Genomic DNA, 21,535 nt, shown 5'->3' with positions numbered 1-21,535 from the left:
ATGACTTGTCTGACAGGAGACAAGCCGGTCGGACCCATTCACTCCCGGCGCGTTGCAAAATGCGCCTGTCATTATGCTCATGCTGGGGCCACGACAGTCCACTCTGCGGCTTGTGGAGAAAATGTCTGGATGCCCCCCTTTGAAGAGGCCCTCAGACGCTGGAAAATGACAGGGTTTCGGAGCTGCTCCCCCCTCCTTCCCAACGCATGCCCACCGGCCCGCGGCTGAAAACCTGTAATTAAACCAACCACGGTGGAGCCCAGGGCCCCAAATATCCCTTCCTCCCTTCCACTGGGGAGCCAGGGGAGGGGACAGCTGTGCACACACTTGCACACACATGCACACACGTGTGTACACACACATGCCACCTTCAGCCGGCGGCTCCCTTGCCAGACATGTCTCTGCAGATACACCCTGACTTCTGGGCCGCCGGGGCCCTGGCGGGCTCCCACCCCGACCCCACGTGCAGATGGGGAAACCGAGCCCAGGAGGAGACAGAACGGGCCCGGCGTGGAGCTGGGACCTGGATGGAGGCGCCAAGTTCCTGACCGGTGTTGGCTGCTGCCCCCTCCCAGAAGGTCACGGGAGGAGGGTCTTGCTCGAGCCCCCTCCCGATGACCTCAGGGCCCTGTGTCTCTACCTCCTAGACAGCCTGCTTGGACCTAGGGGGAGGGGTGGTCTCCAAAGTGACCCTGAGCTAAGCACAGTCCTGGCTGGGAGGGAGATCTGATGAGGAGTCCCACACCGGATTTGAGGACACTGAGGCACGAGGAGGCAGGCCTGCCCATGCGCACACGGCCAGACCCTCTCGAATATATCAGGGGAGCGCGCTGAGTGGACCATGGGCACACCCGCCCTGCGTCCGCTCTTCCTATGGGAGAACAGCAGGAACGGTCCCCATCCCACCGATGCGACTCTGAAAGCTTCCTTTCTTCCCACCACATCATGTTTATAGCGGTAAAGGGGCACATTTAAAGTGATCCCAAAAATTTATCAGTCCTTCCACACTGGCTGCTTTAGAAATCAGAAAGGATCTGTGCACCCGCGTTCACCGCAGCAGCACTGTTCACAGCGGCCAAAACGGGAGCCACAAAAATGTCCATCACCAGCTGAACGGACAACAGGATGTGGCACAGTCACGTAACAGGTAGGCTGTTACTCGGCCTCTAAGAGGGAGGGGATTCTTGACACCTGCCACAATGGGGACGGACCTGGAGAGCGGCACGCTGGGCCCGGGGAGGCACATACTGCCCGATTCCACTTCGATGAGGTCCCCAGAGTCATGGAGTTCATGGAGACCGGACGTGGGATGGTGGGGGCGGGGGGTGGGGAGGAGGTGGCAACGGGAGGTTGTTGCTTGGATGGGGGCTACCTGGGGGGGCTCTCAGTTGGGGAAGACAGAATGTTGGGGGTTTCTGGGGATGACGACTGCGTAACCGTGTGAACGTACTTCCTGCCCCTCAACCGCAGGTTTCAAAATGGCTAAAATGGTCAATGTTATGTACATTTCACCACAATTAAAAAAAAAAGAAGTTTTTAACCATCTGCTCCCTCCTCCCCCCAAATCAGAAGGAGATTGTTTTTGACCTTGGAGCCCAAAGCCCCCCTGGACATGGCTGAGGGTGCGGTCACTCATCCTCCTCTAAAGAACCTTCCAGTCTTCCGTCTTCCACTCTGGGAATTGGAGAAATGTCAGCCGCCAGCGCAGGTCCTTTCAGACCACGGGTCCCCCATTCTAATTTGGAGCTGCAAACCCCTTATTCAGTCTTTGGCAGAAGCCCACACACAGAACAGAGAGCCCAGGCCCCGCCACGGGGAGCAGAGGCTTCTCTACAGAGCCCGGGCTCCACCAAGATGTCCTTAAAATGCCAGTCTGGCCCTGACATCAATTTTACAGATAGACAGACTGAAGTCCTGGGAGAGAAGTGACTTGCTCAAGGTCGGTGGGAGAAGCATCTGGCTGTCCCTTCCCTGCTTCAGGTTGCCCCTCAGATCCTTTGGCCAAGCGATCCTGCGCTCCCCAGGTCATGGACGGGCATGCAAATCTGGGGAACCAAGGAGGACCAGCCTGGGCTCCCACCCTAGCTCTGAAGTGTTCCCGAGCAGGAACGAGCCTCTCTAGGGGCTGAGTCTCTTATCCGCAAACCCCTGACAGCCTGGTCTCGGGGAGGGGGGACACATGTGTTAAAGCCCCACCCGCAGACCAGGCACTGCTAGAATTAGGACATGCCACAGAAGAGCCTGTCCCGTTTCATTAGTGTGGCTCTTGGGCCAATCTGCTGTCCTAATCCCATTGTGACCTTGTGGGGGCAAATGGCCTCCCCAGCAGGAAAAACACCAATGTACCAAGTTCACGCACCGGCCCCAAGCCCAGAGTCCTGGGGCAAGGTTCAGGCCCTGGCTCAACCTCCTTGTCACTCTTGCAAACACAGTTCACAGGGGCTCTGTCATCTGTTTCCACCGAGCGCCTGGGAGCCCCAACCCAGAAAGGCGGTTGGAGGCGGAGATGGAGGGAAGACTGAGAAGAGCCAAGAGCGTGAAAATGGGGAGTCATGGAAAACCTACAAAAACTCAGCCCAGAAGTCAGGGCTCCTTCTGGGAGGGGACAGGAAGGAGCCACAAGCAAGTGGCTCCCGCTGGCCCCAGGCCACAGAGAAAGGCCCAATGGTTCAGCCACCTGTTTACAAAGACGTTTGCAGAACATTTAGAAATGTTTGCCTTCAGCATGGCAGACGCGACCAACCACCACGTTAAAGGGCAAGTTTTCAACTCTCCTAGAAATTTCATCGCCAGAAGTACAGTAACTCCCCACGAGCCACCTAAAGCAAGACACACGGACAGAAGCTTACAGGTCTTTCTTCCCAGCACAGATTAAGAGCTATTTATTGAATCAGAGACAGGCCGTCTAATGATTTAGTTTTGCTACCTCTCGGAAAAACCCAGAAACTTTTGAAGGCTGTCTGTATATTGGCACGGACATTCTCAACAGCGCCAGCTTGGCCAGGCTGAGAGCTGGAGCCCTTCTGCTTTCAGCTCCCAGGGAATCGGACTCCTTGCTTTCCTGTCTTCAGCTGGGGCAGGCCTGGGGCACAGTCCCAGCTGTATTTGCAGGGCTGAGGCTGGGGACCAGAAGGCTCGGAGAACTGACGCCTTCACGTTGCTCCCAGCTCAGGTTTGCTGCATGACCTTGGCCCGCCTCAGGCACCTTCTGAGCCCCCAAGCAAACTGCTCTTCCTTCTCTCTTCCACTTAGACCTGCCCAGAAGGTAGGTCCCCGGACACACTGTCCCCCTAATGTGGTGGGCACGCTGATGGCTTTGTTTCTAGGAGACCAGGGCCAACTCCACAGCATCACCTCCCAGCAGCCCAGAGAAGGGGCGACAAGGGTTGCGTGCAGGGTGCCGGGAGGTCCTCTGTACTTTCCAGCCAGCAAGAGCCAGGACCTGCCCTAGGGCCACCTGCTGCTGGCCCACGAGAGCTGAACACCAGGAAAGGAGCAGTGTCTGGTGGGCAGAGCTGCACACCCCTGTGGACTCAGAACCAGCCTCATGGCCATCGTGGCCACCCTCCTAGACAGCGGCAGGAAGTGTTGGGGGCCAGAAGAAAAGCCACAACCCTCAAATGCACCACACAATTAATAATCCTGCTCCTTTTCTTAGGTGTTAAAGTTAATTGTGACTGATCAAAAAGCTGTTTTCAGGCTGCTGCTGTTGTGTGTGTGTGTGTGTGTGTGTGTACACGTGCAAGCATTTGAAAGATCCCCCCTCTCCGCAGGGGTAGGGGGCTATAGATGATTTCTGTGTATTCCTTCTGGGAAAAAATGACTTTAAAAAAACCAGTGACAGAAACCTGATGCTAAAAGACTATGGATTTGGGGCTTTTGACAGTCGGCATACAAACCACTGCGCAAAAAGAAGGAGGAGATGACAGGTGAGTCTCGCTGTCGCGGTGGAAGAGACAACAGACATCTTCGCGGTGACACGCACAGTGGCTCCAAGTGTCTATTTTCATCTCCCCGTGTTTACAGGAAAAAGACAGAGGTGTCAGCGGTTCTCTGTGGAACAGCTTCAATCACACCATAATTACTGCCAAGGGGGGGATGGGAAAAGGGCAAGGAGCTGGGGGGTGGCGGGGGGCTGCGGAGAGTGGACCAAGGAGAAGAGGCGGGGACCAAAACACTACTGCAACTTAAATCCGTCTCCTCTGTTCCTGAGGCTGCCGGGTTAGCTGGACAGCACAATCTGGCAGAACGGGATGGGATCCGCCAATCCACTGGTGTCTGGGTCGGGGTGGGGTGGGGTGTGGGTGAGAGCACCCAGACCAGAGTCTCTGGTCCTTTGGGAAAGCAGTATCTAGAGGAAGATATGTGGAAAGGTCCGGGGAAGGGAGGTTGGCTGGAGCCCAAGGGCTTCTCCTCTTGGGTACCAGGGCTGAGGATGGAGGCAGTTGCCATGGTGATGGGGAGGCAAGTCATGGTGGGTCTCTAGCCATCCTCTACACTCCTGGTGCCCTGCAGGCCCCAGTCTGGGGATCAGGGTGGGCCTCTGAGGGTACGGACAGCTTTGTTTCATAGCTCTCCCTCTACTCCCCATCTGGAACGTTCCATCTGAGCAGAGCCTCTGGGAGGCCTGGACAGGTGGGCAGGCAGGTGGGTAAGTGGGCGGGCAGCCCTCGCTTCTTCCTAGCCAGAAAGTGGAAGAGTCAGGAGGAAGTGAGATAGGAGGGGAGAGTGGGAGACAGATGGGAAGGGTGGAAGAGAGAGGGACAGGGGAGAGAAGAGGAGAAGTAGGCAAAGAGGAGGAGGGGGAGGGAGTCCACAGAGGGAAGAGGCAGCAGCAGGCAGAGGTGAGACCAGCAGGGACAGGGCTGGGAGCTAAGGAGAGAGCCAAGCAGGCTAGAGAAGGAGGGAGAAGGTGAGCGGAAGGACAGGCGCTGGCTCCTTCCCCACTTCCCTCCTGCCTGCCCTGCCCCCCTTCTCCTCCCCACTGATTTCATTTACTTCACTTAATTAGCCCCCCTCTGGAGTTAAAAAGATAATGTGATAATGACCATGCAAACAGCCACAATACAGCAAGAGCTACTCCATCTGCAGCTGCCCCAGCCCCCTGGCCCTCTGACCCCGTGACCACCCCAGACTCAGGGCACTAACACTGCCCAACTCCCCACCCACCTCCCCCCTGCGCCCCCACCACCAAAAAAATACAAGCCGTTTAACGAGTTTCAATTACGAGCTTTGTAAGATCAATACAAAGGCCATCTCCCCCTCCTACACGGAGGTGCGGACAACAGCATCTTCCTGTTCTGCCTTCAATATCATTGACAATTAACAGCTTCTCCCACTACCGTAGGCTTAATAAAAACCTTGGGACGTGGACACCCCCAACACCCTCATTTACTGCGCCTGCTCAAGCTTCCTCACGACGGATTCCTTGGAGCAGAGACATGAAAACAGGACATCACCCTAAACTCATGAAGCAACCCTCTTCTCTCACCCCTCTAATCCAAGTAACAAAACAGGCCAGTTACAACTTCCGGGGGAAGATCACCTGGTGTCACCCCACCTTTGATAAGTTGGAGCCACAGAGAGGGCAAGTAACATGCTAAGGTCACACAGCAAGCTCCTGGGAGTCCGAATCCTGTTTTCCCCAAAGACTGTACGACCCTCAGGCTAAATTCCCTGCATGTAGGGACAGCCCCCCCACAGGTACACACAGAGTACCTGGGCACTGCAAAGGCCGTGCTCCAGGAACCTTTCCCTCGGTGGGGTTTTGGGGGGTGGTTAGAAGTCAAGGGAGTCAGAGCTGACTGCCAATCTCAGGGCTCTGAACTTCAGTGGTGATGACGCCCCCCAGCTCTGGGGAAAAGGTAGTAGTCTACCATTCAGAGCGCTCTGTATTTGATCCATACAATAACCCATTTCACAGATGAAGAAACCGAGGCTCTAGGAGGCTAAGTTTCCCGGTGGTGCTGGGACCAAGATGGGGACTCACGTCTGCCACCAGAGCCCAGACCCTCTGCATGTGTCTCCCTCAGGCTCCAGGGGCTCAGTCCCCATCAGCCCTTATAAACCACCTCAGGGGACCCCCTACCTTCTCTCCCAATCTTCCAGAATGTTCCTGATCCATCCTCTCCATTCCACATCTACCAGCATCCTCTCCTGCCACCACCTCCAGGAAGCCTTCGCGGCACAGCCTAGCTCAGGCCTTCATCACCACCCCTTCAGTTCAAGTTTACCCGACTGTCCCTACCCAGCAGGATGGCATTTCACGGAGTGACCTCGGGCCCATCCTTACACGGCAAGGCAATTCATCTTCACCACAAGTGTAATCCTGGTCCACTGGTAGTAACTACCCGCACCACTGGGACACAGCCACAGTCAGTCAGTGATGGCGCGGGGACAGGCATGATGGCAGGGGCCATCGAGGACACCTCTGAGCTCCCAGAGGGCACAGGCTGCCTCTGACCTTTCTGCCTGCCCCTGGGGCCACTGCCGTTTATAGGACATCTCCCCTGCACCGGATGCCACGATCAAACACGGGCTGGAACCGAGATCTACCCCACCCCAGAGTTCTAGCTCTTAGCCTCCACTCTGTGCCTGTGTGGGTCTGGGCATTAGCCCTGGCCTTGGTTTCCACTCCTGTAAAATGAAGGCGCTGGTCTGTGGCTCCCCAAGGACCCTCTCTGGTGTGCCTTGCATGATTTACACTGCGTCGTCTCCCAAGGGCAGACTGAGACAAAGGGACCTTTAATCAGATGTTAACACAGGTAGGATGCAAAGGTTTACCGGAGGACAGAAGGGAGCAGCTGATTAATTACATTGTTCTGACGAGGCCTTCCCCGAGAGTTTCAATTAGGTTGCTTTTCACAGACAGTAGCTGTGTTGAGGAGGGAAAAAAACCCAACTCACAGGAAAGAGGCAAAGTGGTCGCTTCATTTCCCCCTTCCCCACGCCTTTCAAAATAAATCCAAACAGGTCAGAGTCAGAAGGATCTGACCCCCATGCCTAGGGCCACCACATCACACTTGGAGAAATGGGGCCCAGAGGTGACAAGTCAGAGGTCAGCATCGGGCAAGGCAGGGGGAGCTTGCGTGAGGACCCCCACTTCCTGTCTCCCAGACCAGCACCCTGTTCTAAGGGGGCTTACTCTGGCCATTGGCTCTCTGGATAGGAGATCCCCTCATACGGGGAAACTGAGTCTGGGAGGGGAGGGTGTGGTCTGATGACCTGGTGAGGGACCCACAGAAACCCATGGGCTCTGGTTAATAAGAGAGGACAGAGGCACCTGCTTGGCTGGCACCAGACCTCTCTTCACTCCCGGTCCATCCAGGAGGCGGTGACAGGCCTGGCAGGGGCTCCACACAGAGGCCAAGCCCCACCTAGCCTGTGCCCTGCCTGGGACGGGCCCTGGCCGGCTCCCACCGCCAGCACAGCCCACAGCGCCCACCCCTGGTGGGACTCCTGCCCTGCCGGGCTGGTCACCGCCTCAGAGCAGCCTTAATGACCGTGAAATCGGCCCTGCAGGGTCAGCCTCCAAACCTGGCCGACCCACCCAGGACACAGGAGAGCCCGGCCTCCGGGCCGGTCCCTGGCCTCCCCTCTCCTCCGAGCCCCTCCTGGACCCCCAGGTTCCTCCTCGCACACTCAGGACAGTGCTTCTCATCGTGCCCTTGAGAGTCAGTGGCGAAGGGCCCACTGTCCTCACCTCACAGGGGAGAAACTGAGTCTGGTGGGGGAAGGAGTGAGCCCAGAGTGACCCCCATAGCAACACCCAAATGGGAGGGGATTCTGAAGGGCCTCTGGGGTCTCCGGGAGCTGAGACACGCCCCCAAGAGCGGTGAGCAGACTCACCTCGGGACTTCATCCCAATGAAGCGGTTCTCCACGATGTCAATGCGGCCCACGCCGTGCTTGCCCCTGGGGGGAGAACGGGTCCCTGAGAACCACGGGCTGTCTTGGCTGCTTCGAGAACTTGGGTCAGACGCCACCCACCTGGCTGGGCTCTCAGGGGCAGGACGCCGGAGCCCTGCTCAGGGTGTCAGGCACCATCCCGGGGCCCAAGACGCAAAAGAGCCAGGTCACCTGCTTCAATGGCTCACTGGACAGGTGGGGAAACTGAGACCCAGGGAGGGAGAGGACTGCCTGTGTCACACAGAGGGTTGGCTCTGCCCTAGGGCCTTGCGTGGCACCAGCCCTAACCACTGCTGTCTCTCCTGCTGTCTGGGTCTCAGGTCTGGCAGGAAGCTCAGAAGCTCTAGTTGGACCGTCCCTAGGGGTGGCAGACCCTGTGGGGGAGGGGGGGTTATTAACCTTCCAAGGCTGAAGGCCACCAGAGGCTCCCATCAAACCGGGAGACCCCATGCCTGTGGGCTGCACCAAAGCTGCTTGGCCTTCTCAGTCCCCCAGCCTCAGGCCGTGAGCATCAGGCACAATGCGGCCCCCCTCCCCCCTCCCAGTGCCAGTGCTAGCCACGGGGGTGGGGGGTGGTTAGCATCCAGGAAGGCCTGGCCGGCCGTGGGCACTCACGCGACTTCATTCAGGTACACGAAGAGCTCCAGGGATGTGCGGTGGGTGGTGCCGTCCTTGACGTTGGTCACCTTCACGGGGACCCCTAGGGCGGGAGGAGAGGGCCGTGGGCCAGCGGGCAGGGGCTCGCTGCCTGCCACCCCGCCCTCTCCCTCCGCCCGCAACGCCTTAAATGGATCTGACAGATATGGACTCCAAATGACTCCTTGAAAAGCCCTGTGCAGGTTGGGGCCTGCTGGAGGGAGAGAAGGGGCGAGAACGTCCCCCAGAATGAAAGGGAAAATGCAATAAAAACGTGCCCCCCCACCCTTCCCATTCTCTCTGTCCCTTTTGCATTTAGGGGCTGTGAAATTGGAACCAGCCCTGAACTAATTGAATTTCACGCTCCACCATTGTCTTACGCCGGGCACCTTCTGTCCCACCAGCTACCCAGGCCTCCTGGCCGAGGTGCCGCGGAGCTCGTGCTCGCGCGCGCGCGCCCCCGCTTGCACATGCACGCACGCCCTCGCGGCCCCCTGCCACGCCGTCGGGTGGACCCCAGCGCCCCCCAACCAGCCCCCGACCCCGCACCCCAGACCGCCCCAGCCAGCTGATGGCTGGGGTGCAGCGGTGCCGGCTCACACAGCCGAGGGGTCGGAGGCAGCGGTGAATTCTGAGAAGTCGGGTCTGGGGCGGCAGGAGGGCAGGAGGGAGGCGACCGCCGCTCGCGGAGGGGAGAGCAGCGGGGCTGAGTCAAGGGGGGTGGCAGGGAGGGGGGCAGTGGGTGGGTTCAGGGTTGACTTTGAATAGCAAGGGGCACTTTCTTGAGCGGTGTGAAATGAGCAATAAATGTATTAGGGGGCTAACAAGAGAGCTGTAACAGTGACAAAGGAAAGCTGTTCAAAGTTGGCGGATAATCCCCCACCCATCTGCCCAGCTCATTACCATGTAGCCAGCAACCGGGTGCCAATCAGGCCTCAATAGCGGCTTTCGAGTCTTTATTAAGCCAGGCGCCGCTTGGAGGGGCTTCCCTCAAGGCGTGTCACCTCGCCATTCTTCACCCCCATTTCCAGGGGTTTTATAACTTGGTTGTAAATTGCTATTAAATGTAAGTCTGCCCAATAATGAACCTTAAGCCCCTCTCGCCACTGCCCGCCTCTCCCCTCTCCCTTTCTCTCCCTCCTGGTCCTATTATGGCCTTCGCAGGGGCCGTGGATGGGGCCTGCCCCAGAGAGGAGCCGACATTGTTGGTGCTGCTGCCAGAGAAAGCCTCTTAGCCTTTAAAATAGTTAATAATTAGATTAAAACTTCAAATAAATTAACTAGAGGGTGAATGGGAGTAGTCGGGGACGGCTCCTCCTGTCTATTTTTTTTTTTTTTTTCCAGACGGTCCCCAAATCATTAAAATGGATCACGTTTCTTCTCTGGCTCAGCCCTTGGGGCTGCCCTATTTCTGGAGGAAAGGCTGCCAGAGCCTTGTGTCCGGGACCCCCGCTGCCTCCTGCCCGCTTCCCACCCTCACTCAGGCTCCCTGGGGGGGGCCCGTCGGAAGTGCCACCGGGGGCCATCCTGCCACCTTCTCCGAGATGATGCCCGGGGATGCCCCATGCCTGCGGACCAGGCCCAGGTCAGACAAAGCGGGCATTCGGGGCTCTAGCTCCAGTCAGGGGCCTCAGCCCACGGACGCTTGAGTCTCCAAGTGGTGTGAAATTCCAGGGCTTGAACGGATGGGGGGAGCCATGGAGATGCCCACTGGTTTGGCCAGTCTCTCGGGAAAGGCCAGAAATAGGCACGTTATTCAAACACGAAAAGACTCCACTTCCCCTGCCCCCCTCACTCCGCACACCATACTTGACACCTGTGAACATCATTTCCTTGGCCTATTTTAGAGGCAAGTGAGCCCAAGGCCCAGAGGGGCCTCATGGTCACAGCAGGATGAATGAGGGCAGGGATCTGCACCCCCACTTCCCATTCCCCATCCTCGGTCCCTGAGGTTCCCTGGGAGAGGACGAGTCCCCCTCCGTCTGCTCAGTTCCAGCCCAGGCAGCCGGCTGTGGATGGACTGTCCATCCTCCCTGTCCAGGCTTGGGATGACCTCACACCTCCTTCTGGATCCTCTAGGTCCTGCCTAGCACCACCGCTTTCAGGAAGCCTCCCTGATTTCTTCAGCTGTCAGGATAAGTCCTCCCTTGGGTGCCCTGAGCCTTCACTCTGAGCCTGGTCCTGCCCTTCTCATCACCAGGCACACCTTGCATTCCTCTCCGTCCTCCATGGCAAGAGGTGTGCCTGGTGCCAGGCTCAAGACTGGGCATTCAGGCCAGGCCAGCAATACATCTTGTTGATAGCAGCAGAGATAAGGAGATCAGGACACCCACCCATGGCCAAAGGGAGCAAAAACACTGGCAGTTTTTGAACTTGGAGTGGAGGGATGGTCCTACGGTGTAGGATTAGCTGAGGCTTTAGCTGGGGGTCAGAGGGGCTCCTGAGGCAGGCTCTCTAAGACCCACCATTTACTGAGCACCTCTCCTTGGTGCCAGGGCCCAGTACAGGACACATGCCTTACAGACCACATTCTATCCCGTGAAAATGCCAGGCGGCCAGTGTTTTTATCCCCAGTTTACAGAAGAGGACACCGGGGCCCACGAAAGCTGAGTGACTGTCCAAAGTCCCAAAGCAACTGGCAAGTGACCGCTTAGGGACTGGAATGCTCTCACTCCAGACCTGGTGTCCATGAGCCCACGTGATGGGCGGCTGAAGGTGCTTTCCTTTCAAGTCTGGAGGCTTCCATGGACCACGCCATCCGGGGAAGGGGGTGGTTAGGAGTCCCTGAAGCCCCCGCCTGAGCTCTGGCTTCCAGAAACACAGGAGGGATGCAGTGGGCTCGTGCCCAGGCTCCCAGGCAGAGGGCAAAGAGTCCCGACAGGTGGGCACCTACCTTTCTTGAACTCGATTTCAAGGATGTCAGGGCTGTTGGGGGCTTTGGCAGGGTCCTGGGTCTTTGTGTAGAGGCCTGGAGGTGCTTGGTTCTGACAAAAGACAGAAAGAGGCTGGAGGATGGGGTGTCCAGAGCCAAGCTGTGCCCCGAGGTCCCCGCACACCCTGCACCCCACCTCCCGCAGAGATCTGCACCCCTTCCCCAGAACCAGCGGGTTGTGGCACTTGCCACTAACTGGCACAGACCCGTGGGCCTCCCAGCCCCCAGCCCGAAGCCGGCCCCCACTTGCCAGGGGCCTGGGAAACAAAGGGCTCAAGAAATCAGACAATTTTTCCCCTCAACTTGATCTCATCTTTTTCTTCGACGCCCCCACAGCTGGAGGTAGAATAGCAGCGGAGGAACAAGTCAGGCAAGAAGAGTGTGAGTTTGGAGGAGCAAGGCAGCCGAGGGCCTCCCAGGAGCGGGCGCTCGCTCTCCCAGGCGCGGGGAAATGGGGTTTATTCTGCACTGACCGCAAAGCTAATGACTACGCGTGACCCCAGCAGGTGCTCCGGCGAGCCGAGCCGTCCCCGGGGTCCTCGAGGTTAATACTCACAGGGAGAAAAGAGAAGAGCAAAGCAAAAACCCATTTGAAAACACATCAACCTTTATGTATATTTTTCCTTGGGCGTGTTGGAAAACGGGACTCTCGTCTTGATGCAGCGTGTAGAGGGGGCCACTGGCTGCCTGGGGCTCTCAAAGTCCCTCCCAGCTCCCAAAGCCCAAGGCCCAGGAGCCCCCCGAGCTGTGCTTGGACCCTGGCCACCAAGGAGGTTGGGGGGCACCTCTCGGCCTGACTGCTCTGGTCTCTGCTGTAGGCACCTCGGGGCCCAGCGGCTCCCACCTGGGATGCCCTGGGATAGGCCATTCCTTAAATCTTTGCTTTCAAGACCTGTGGACATTCACTTGTTACTTTCCGTCTGTCTGCGGCTTCCTTTGGGCTCACAGCAGCCCCGCTGGGTAAGAAGGTCAAGTGCTGTCACCTTATCTATAAGTGAAGAAACACAGGCCTAGGGGGAGGGACTCCCCCCCACTAAGAGTGCGTTCTGTGCAGGCCAGGACCTGGTACAGGGCAGGGAACCCCGAGGCCAGCTGCAAATATGTGCGGGATTTTAGAGCAGTCGAAAACATCCCCCACGCCAGGAAATCAAGGTCCCCGGTGGTGGGGCCTTGGCCAAGTTGCTTTACTTCCTTGGGCCTGTTTTCCTCACCTGCAAATGGGGAAAGGATACCTCCCCTTGACTGTCTTGAGAGTTTTTATAGTTTTTACTGGACATGAGCATTACCTAAGAAAACGCCAGGGAGGACCAGGTGCGAGCCACAGTCTGCTCTGCAGGTGGGGACGACAGCTGGACCGGACCCCGGGTAGGGCCTCCCAGAAGAGCCCCGACCCCCGCCAGGAGGCAGGAAGCCTGGTGAGTAGAAGTGCCCTGGGTCCCTCACCTGTAGTCACTTCACTTGCTGGCTCTACGTCCAGGTGACCAGCCACCCTGGCTCCCGCACCCCTAGGCACATCTTGGTCCCAGGCAAGGGCGACGGCTGGGCCTTCTAGCTCTAAGCTGAGCCCAGACAGGGGCCTGTGGTGGACCCGGCGCCTCCCAGCTGTTGTGTGATGTGGGACCAGCTGCATCCCTTCAGGTTTCCATCTGTCCGGTGGGAATAAGGACCCAGAACTGGCCCCAAAGACAGACCCAAAGAGGGAAAGCGTCCTTAGGGACCCTACACCCGAAGCCTCCATGGACCAGGTGGAAAACCAAGGCCAAGAAGTGGCTTGACCACACCATGGTGCCTGCCCCCAGTAGTGTGGAAGCCTCACTGTGTGGGGACTCTGGACTCCCTGTTTAGTGCTCTTTCCATCACCCCCTGCTGTTTCCCACCCTCTTCAGAAACCTAAGCGCTAAGAAACAGCACCAAGGGCTCTGGCCAGAGATAGCCAGCATCATTAATGATAGGGACAGGGTTCGGGTGCTTTCAGAGAAATGCCGAGCTCCCCCAGGCCCGGCTGGGTCCGCCAAGCACTGGATTCCTTCGGCACAGACAGGCCCGATGACCAACCACCCTTGGCCAAAAGGCAAAGTGAATCAGGGCTTGGGTCTCTGGGTGTCCAACGTGACTCCCAGCCCCTTTCCCTGCCTGCCCGGCGGGGGGGTGGGGGGCACACTGCCAGCCCCCAGCCAGGAGGAACTCAAAACAGGGTAGCGGTACTGAGAGCCCCCACACCCCCACCACAGCTCCTTCCTCCCACCTCCACCTGCCAGCCTGACCTTCTCCCGCCACACTTCTCCAGGAAGCCCCAAACGGATGAGCTGGTGAGCGGGCCTGCCCTTGGAAGGAGAGAGGATGTGGACAGACCCGCAGGACGGGCGACACGCACTCCATGGTGCAAGTCGGAGGCAGCTGGCGTGGCTTCCGACACCCTGACAGTGCCGATTAAATAAAATAACTAAATAGAAATACAGTGACATTTGCTTTGCATTCCGAGGTGGCTGGGCGCCTGCCTTTCTTTTACTCTCCCTCCTAAAAGCCCAGTTCAAATGACAAATAGTTTGTTGCCGAGTATCAATACCCTCTATTTATCCAACCCAGCGGGAGGGCTCACTTCCAATGTCATCTGGGGGGGGGGTTGTTGGGGGGAGGGAAGAGAGGGAAGAAAAAAAGAGAGAGAGAAAGTGGGGGTGGGGGGAGAGAGGACGAAAGAAAGCATGAAACAGGGCTGAGAAGGAGAAATTGGAAGCAAATGGCCCATGAACTAAACCATGATGTAGAGGCATGATCGATGCCGCAAATGGTTTATTCATCCGTCAGATACGGCGGCCCGGCGACTGAATGAACTCTTTCACTCGGTGCCCTATGAAGTTAAAGCAAGTAAATTTCTATCTTTCTTCGCATTAGCTGCCTCATTGCCCTTCAATCAGCCCTCACGGAGGCAGAAAATGGCTCCACCATCTGCCTTCAGACCCTCCCTTCGGCAGGTCTCGGGGCTTTTTTTGGAGAGGGGGAGGGGGCACCCGGATCCCTTAAGCCCTGTCTCCCCATCTCCTCCCGAGGGGGCCAGGGCGGTGGGACGGGGGTGCACAGGAACTCTCCGCCTGGAGGGTAACACAGAGCCCCTAGTGAATGCCTCCTAACTCCAGAGATCCGGAGGACCATGTCCACCAGGGGGGGGGGGGGGGACCCCAAGATGCAAGGGAGGGTCCTGAGGCTTAGCCTGGGGGGTGCTTCCTGACAAAGGAGGGCAGGCCCAGAAAGCCAGAGCCTGGGTTCCTCAGCCTTACCCCGTGCTTCTCGGTGGGAATGAGGTTTCCTCTCTCTCACACCCAGCCCAGCCTTCCCTGCCCCAGGGGAGGGGTCCTGAGAGGATCTTGGCCCCTTCCTCCAGAAACAATCTGAGCCTGCCTGAGGAGGCAGAGAGGGACCCCTGGCTCTATCCAGAACTGAGGTGGAGAGATAGGCCAAGAGCTTTCTGTGCTGCAGAATGGAGGGGCTGAGTTGTCCTACTGTGTGCAGGAGGAATCAGAGGCTCAGAGAGGTTGGGTAAGTTGCCCAAGAGTGCACAGCAGTAAGTGGAAGCGTCGGGATGCAGACCTGGTTTCTTATCTCAGGGTGACTGATGCATCAACCTTCCCACCTTGATCGATCGATGGCAGAATCCTTGAAAAGACTCTCTTTGGCACCGACTCATCCAACCACAGCCTTCCTGAGACAGGAGGCCGGAAGGGAAAAACCTGCCCAGGGTCACAGAGCCATCTGGACCCCCAGCCCTGGCCCCAGGGGTCATTTCCCCTCTGGCCGCGCCTCTGCTCCCCCAGTCCTGGTGAGAGTGCTACAGGATGCTGGGGGGGTCGAGCGGCGGCCGGCCTGTGCGGCCGGTGTGTTGGGGGGTCGAGCGGCGGCCGGCCTGTGCGGTGCAGCTTGGCCTCTGTAGGGCTCAGCCTCGCCCACCCCCCCTCGGTGCTGACTGACTGGCTAATTAGGGGGGGCTGGCCTGAGTGTCGTGGGGTCAGCAGAGCATGAACTGGAAAAACCTGTGGCCAGCAGGCAGCAGCCCCATGGGGCCATCAGCCCCCAGGGGGCAAGGGTGCGGGCTCTCTTGAGTGACACGGTTGGGCAGAGTGGAGCATGGGGTGGAGGGGCGGGGGGCAGCGCGGCGTTGGGGGGGCACCGCAGAGGCAGGAAGGCCGGCTCCGGAGAGATATGGGGCGAGTCACTTCTTTGGGCCTTGGTTTCTCGGATTCCTCGTCCATAAGATGAGAGCGCGTACAGCCAGCAGCCAAGAAAATGCTATAAACCCAGGCCTCGGCCCAGAATCGGCTGCTGGGAGCTGTTTCACTGTCACCAACTCTGACTGGGCGGTTGGGTCCCTCCTGGAGCCAACCCAGGACCCCCGGGCCAGGCTCCAACTCTCCCATCCTCCCCAACACCACCGGGGCATCCTGCCCTCCAGCTGGCCTTCTTGGATCCCCTAGGCCCAGCTGCCCGAGCACACTTCTTCCCAAATGTCAGACAAGCAGCCCACCCCACCCCCAAACCAGCCGCCCTGGGCGTGGGGCTGAGCCAGGGAACAGAGACACATTCCCTCAGGGACAAAGAGATTTTTCTCTTCCCAGGGTGGATTTCGTCCTGCCGGACCCCCACCCCCACCCCATCTCCCACGGTGGCAGGGGGAGATACAAAGGGAAACCCCCCCAGGGACAGAAATCCTAAACTTCAAACAGGGCCGAGGCCCAGCCTGGCCAGTCTACGAGGTTGGGGACAGGGGATCAGGGCGGCCTGCCTGGGGCGGCTGCGGAACACAAACCCAGACAAATGGGTCCTGAGGCTCTAATCGGTGCCACCGGCCCCCCCACCCCCCAACCCTAGTGCAGCAGGAGCAGCCTGAGAGCTGGTAGGCACAGGCTGGGCCCTCCCACAAGTGTCTCATCTGCCTAATTGCTTCTTTATTGTCTTACAATCACACACTCTCTCCATGCTGCCCTGAAATATTTCCTTCCCCTATTCATCCCAGTGGCAATTAGAAAGAGTGTGTGGGGGGGGGGTCTCAAAATGCAGCAGCAGCGTGGAGTAGGCAGGCGGGGGGGGGGGGGGGGGGGGGGGGGGCGGCCCCAGGCCCACACCCGGCCCCCGTGAAATTTCAAATTAGGCTACAATCACATCAGACAGCATCGGCACAGAGTGGAGTCGCTACCACCAAAGACGGGTAGCCCCGTTCACAGGAGACTGCGGGGGTGGGGGGCTTACCTTGGGGTTCTCCAGGATTCCAGCCTCATAGCTGTAAGGGGGGAGAGGAAGGCAGGGGATCAGGTGGGGAGGGGCAGGGAGACACCCTCCCCAACATAAGCTTGGTCTGCCCTTCTTTCTCTGGCAGAGCAACTGCAGCTAACCCCGCCCGGAACATTCTGGGGCTCCCACAGTTGGCTCTGGGCGCTGCAGCTTACAAGAAGGAGCCCGGGGCTTCCCATGGGGAGGTGGGGGGCGCTTCATACATGCTGTTCTCTCTGCTTTAAACACACTCTCCCCCTCGTACTTTGGACAGTCAGTCCCTTCTCATCCTTGAAGTTTTCATCTCAAATGTCACTTCCTTCGAGACGCCCTCCCTGATAACCCAGCCAAGGGCAGGTGCCTATTATCTACCCCCTGACACCACCCCCCACCCGGCCCCAGCCCTGCAGGGAGTGAGCAGCAGCGCAGGGAGCGCTGGGTGAGGGGCAGGTGGGGACCATACCAAGGCTACAGGTGCTCTGGGGAGGCAGGTGCTCCCGGATGTGGGGCAGCACAGTGCACAGGTGGGACGTCTCGCTTACCTGATGTGCATGAGGTTCTCGTCCATGCTCCATGGGTTCTTGGGGGTGACCGGGATGGGGATTCCGTGTTGCTGTGGGTGAGAAGTGACACGGGACCAGCGTGAGGCAGCTTGAAGGTGGCCTGAGAGCCACGCCCAGCTGCCTTGGTTTTCTTATGAGGCTGTGGACATTCCTCAAACTCTGGTCCTCGTGCAGTCGAGACCGGCACCCCTCCATCCCCTTCCCCTCCCCACACCCCTGGCTGCCTGGGGAATGAGCAAGGGCCCCATTACTGGACACGCCCATGCAGAAACTACAAGGCTGTATCTAAGATACCATGGAGTGGACACTGACCTTGGAGGTTCCTTCCAGAAGATTATCTGAGTCTATACTTCATGGGCCCTGAAGCACTAGGGTGTGCCAGGCAGTGTCCCAGAGGCTTCCCACTTGCTGACCCTGCCCCTCTGTGACCCCATGAGCTGGGGGGTGGGAAGGGCCTGAACTTCCACCGTAGATCTCAACTGAGGTGCGCGCCTGCACGGTACTCAGTATCGCCTGGGGAAAGGGCTTCTAGCTCCTGGCACCTGTTTACGGTACCCGCCTGGCACGTTCTGGAGCCACTCCTGTCCCCCTGCCTTGCACAATCACCACATGACTCTGCAACCCTTTAAGGAACATCCCAGCTACACCCCCTACCGGTTCTACCTCCCCTAGTGGTTCCAATTACGCCTGGCTTCCCAAATGGTTCAATCCATTGTACAAGGAGAAAACTCATCCCAACCTTGACCCTGGGTCTGAAGGGTGTTGGCGATCACTCTGAAGGCCCACCTCACTCAGCCTTTGGGATTAAGGACAAGGCTGACCCCTTAGCCCCCCTGTGCTGTCCCCGCTGGACACCTGGTTGGAATCCAACATGCACATTACATTCTGCTTTCCCCTCCCCTTTCTTATGGGGCACAAGGCAGCTAAGTGGCCCTGCCAGGCCTCCGTAAGGCAATGAGACCGGACGCTTTGCTTCTCAAGCCCCTTTCAGCACCTTGCCCCCCCACCCCAACCCATGGTCCTAGAACCTGGCCAGCCCTGGTCCCTGTAGCCCCCACCAGCATCACCCCGTCTCTCCTGACGGGGCCACCCATGATCTGCCCTCAGTCCCCCCACAAGAGGACTCCAGCCTCCTCCAGGTTTCCTTCGTCACCCACCACCTTAAGATTTCAAAATAAATGAAGCTAAAACCCTCTAGATGCATGTTTTTTTTTTTTTTTTTTTAAAGCTTTACCTGGGGAATTGCTTTAAAAGATAGTCCAAGTCTATTCTGGGATTTGTGTACTCTTCAATTTAAACCACATGCGCAAACAGGGACACCTCATTTAGAGGCTGCTCAATATCGGGGGGGGGCACTCATCCCCCCAGAGTTGCGACCAGGACTTCGGGCAAGAGCTGGAACCCCAGGGCTGGGGGCCCAGAGAGCCAGCAGATGGGTTCCCCGCAGCCTTTTTTTTTTTTTGGGGGGGGCTTGGAAACACTTTTGCCTTCCTTCCCACTGGGCCTCCACTGTCATGGTGGGAGCAAGGAGAGGAGGAAGGGAGGAAGGCGGGAGGGACAGGTTGGGCAGCTCTCCTCGGCAGCAAGAGACACACACGTACACCAGAAATAGTCCCTTGACCAGAGAGATTTTTGTCTCCACCTGCACCACCCCCATCAAGAAACTCTTACTGCCGTTGAGGACAGAGAACAAAACCACCTTCCCACAAGTACACAGGCAACGGCCCTGCCTTCCAGCCCCCTCCCTCGTACGCTGGCCTTTTAAAAGAAATTAATTACGGTGACGATGCTTACGACAGGATGAGGGGGTAGGGAGGAGTGGAGTGAATGTGTGTGTGGCTCTCCTACCGCACCTTTTGGCCTTGGCAACTTGCAGGTCTTGAAAGCCGGGGGTTTTCAAAGTGCCATTGATTCCTGTCTTGGCAGAATCAGTGGTCTGATTCTGCATTTTGGACAAAGCCCACTTGCTGCTCAGTCATTCTGGGCATTTCCTGGGTGCAGAGACGCGGCCTCCCTGAGTGTGCTCAGGTTCCCCAGAGCTCAATGCAGTACCAGCCGTCCAGGGAGGCTCCGAGGCCTTGGACCCCCCCCACACCCTGCCAGGGCCCCTCTCCTCACCGTGCTTTCCTGTTCCAAGATTACTGGGGACGGAAGCTCTGTGAAGGGACCTCTCCCCCAAAATCTGGGAAGGAGGGCCCACAACACGCCTGAAATTCATCTTTGCTGGGACAAAACCAGGAGTCGCTTTTGTTTGGGGCTTAACGGAAACGAAGGGCAAGGCACAGGTCACCCCGGCCCTCTCTTGAACCAGGAGTGCCGTCGTGAGAATGGAGATGGGGCGGGGGTTCCAATTCATTATTCTTAAAGATGAACCGGGCTCCATATTCTGTCTCAAGGAGACGAAGGGGGGTGGGAATCCTCCTCCACCCCGGTTCTCTTAATAGCTCTGCGATTTGACAATTTGTTTGGCAACATATGGGCTTGCTCTTGTAAACTCCCCTCTTAATAATAAAACAACAGATGGTACAGGAGATCTTTCCTCCAAGCCCTCCAGGTCTTAATGGGATGCTGGCGGCCGGGGCCAGGCTGGGTCCCCGCCGCGTCCCCTGCCACGCGGCACCTTGGCGGCTGCAGGAGCTCACAGCGAGCCCCGGTGACTGCTATTTAAAACCCGAGCAATTTTCTGGTGTGTGCACCGAGTTGCTTTTCCCCCCCGTCTGACTGATTGAGGCTGTTTGTCAAGGGCTGCCATGGAGTCGCTAAAAAGAAAGGGACCCCGGGGAGCGGCTAAGGACCTTTGATGCAAAACTTCTAATATGTTTTATTGCAACTTGTACTTCAAAAGGGCTGGCTCCACAAAAGCCTTTGTCTGCCACGGCCCCTCGGAGCGCCTACCTGTCCCCGGCAGAGAGCCGGGGACAATGAGCAGCCCCGTAATTGCGGGCCGGAGAGCACCTCCCTCACACCTCCCACAGGGGCGGCAGGAGAAGGGGAGGCAGACTGAGGACTCTCCGTGGAGATGCCCAGCCCAGGCAGTGACCGCACCTCTGCGGAGGGGCCGGCCCTAGGGGAACAGGTGCCACCGAGCGGCAGTGGGCGGGGTCAGCTGAGGCAGAGATTCAGTATCCCCACCCCCCACCATCTCCTACCATCCCCCGAGCGGGGATTGGCCCCAGCCTGGAGTGACTGGTTCGGTCAGCCCCTCAAGAGGGCTATGCCCCTGGGGGCAACAGGCAAGGGCTGGGGGTGTTTGGGGAGACGCAGCCATACCTTTGCATACTCCATCAGATCATTGCGGCCCTGGAACCGGTTGTAGAACTCGGGCATCCTCCAGGGGGCGATGACCTGGATGTGAGGCAAGGGATCAGGTGGCGGGAGAGCCCAGATGTTGGCTTCTGTGGGCCCTTGACCCGGCAGAGCCGGCCTCTGTGCTAAGGGGCCTGGGACACCCACTGCTCACCTGGGGTCTCCAGCGAAGATACAGCCCATGTGGGCCGGGCAGAGGTGCCCCACTAGGCAGGGGAAGGACAGGACCGGCTACACTGGGGGTGGCCCGGGCTCCGTGGCAGGAAGGCCCTGCGTCCCATAGTTGGGTCCCTGTCCTTCTGGGCTTCCGTCTCTCTGAGACTTGGGGTTCGACCTTGACAGGCCTCATGTTTCTTGCTGGCAGGGCTAGTACACCCACTCCCATGGCCTGGGGACTCAGGGGGGATGCACAGAGCGGACACCCCTGCTCCGGGACGGGGGGCCTGGACAACAGACGGTGCTCTCTACCCATTCCTCTTGCTTTCTCTCCCTCTGCTCCCCAGAGCCGCTCGGGGTGAGGAAGGAGGGGGAGTGGGAGCCTGACTGGGGGCACTGAGCTCATTTCACAGGGGCTCCATCAGCCTGGAGGTGGAAAGGCAGGTCCCCAGGAAGAGCCCCCACCCAGCCTTGGGAGCTCCCAGAGACCAGCTGCGGCCCTCCGCCTCCCCCCTGGCTTGCCCTCTATGGACAAAGATTCAGAAACAGGACACCTGGCCCCCCAAGCTACTGTGGGAACCTAGAGAGTGGGGGTCAGGAGAAAGCCCCCGTGGCCACCCGTCTGCAGGTGGCCAGCTCAAGGCCACCTCCGAGGACTTAGCTGCCCAGTGTTTGGGGTCCGAAGGGATCACTGAAGCGCCTTAGCTCCAGGCCACTCCCAGCCAGCAAGACGCTGCGGCTGGTTAAAGGGACAGGGAAAGATATTAAAAAAACAT

The 21,535-nt window shown here is 58.4% G+C and overlaps 1 protein-coding gene across 1 annotated transcript in view; it reads right to left on the bottom strand.

Moving 5' to 3' along the window:
* Positions 1 to 21,535, bottom strand: part of LOC111145976 (argininosuccinate synthase 1) — a 53,808-nt gene that overhangs the window by 12,316 nt on the left and 19,957 nt on the right. The window contains exons 7-12 of the mRNA XM_022501322.1: positions 20,568 to 20,642; positions 17,277 to 17,347; positions 16,714 to 16,744; positions 11,437 to 11,527; positions 8,523 to 8,607; positions 7,849 to 7,913 (exon numbers count right to left, since the gene is read on the bottom strand). Coding sequence (XP_022357030.1) covers positions 7,849 to 7,913; positions 8,523 to 8,607; positions 11,437 to 11,527; positions 16,714 to 16,744; positions 17,277 to 17,347; positions 20,568 to 20,642 — 418 coding nt within the window. The remainder of the gene's footprint in view (positions 1 to 7,848; positions 7,914 to 8,522; positions 8,608 to 11,436; positions 11,528 to 16,713; positions 16,745 to 17,276; positions 17,348 to 20,567; positions 20,643 to 21,535) is intronic.

This window comes from Enhydra lutris, unplaced genomic scaffold (genome assembly GCF_002288905.1).
Source record: "Enhydra lutris kenyoni isolate GAN:26980312 unplaced genomic scaffold, ASM228890v2 scaffoldscaffold13, whole genome shotgun sequence".
NCBI classification, from domain to species: domain Eukaryota; kingdom Metazoa; phylum Chordata; class Mammalia; order Carnivora; family Mustelidae; genus Enhydra; species Enhydra lutris.
Note: the sequence above shows the minus strand (reverse complement) of the source record. Positions and strands in the feature narration are given on the sequence as shown.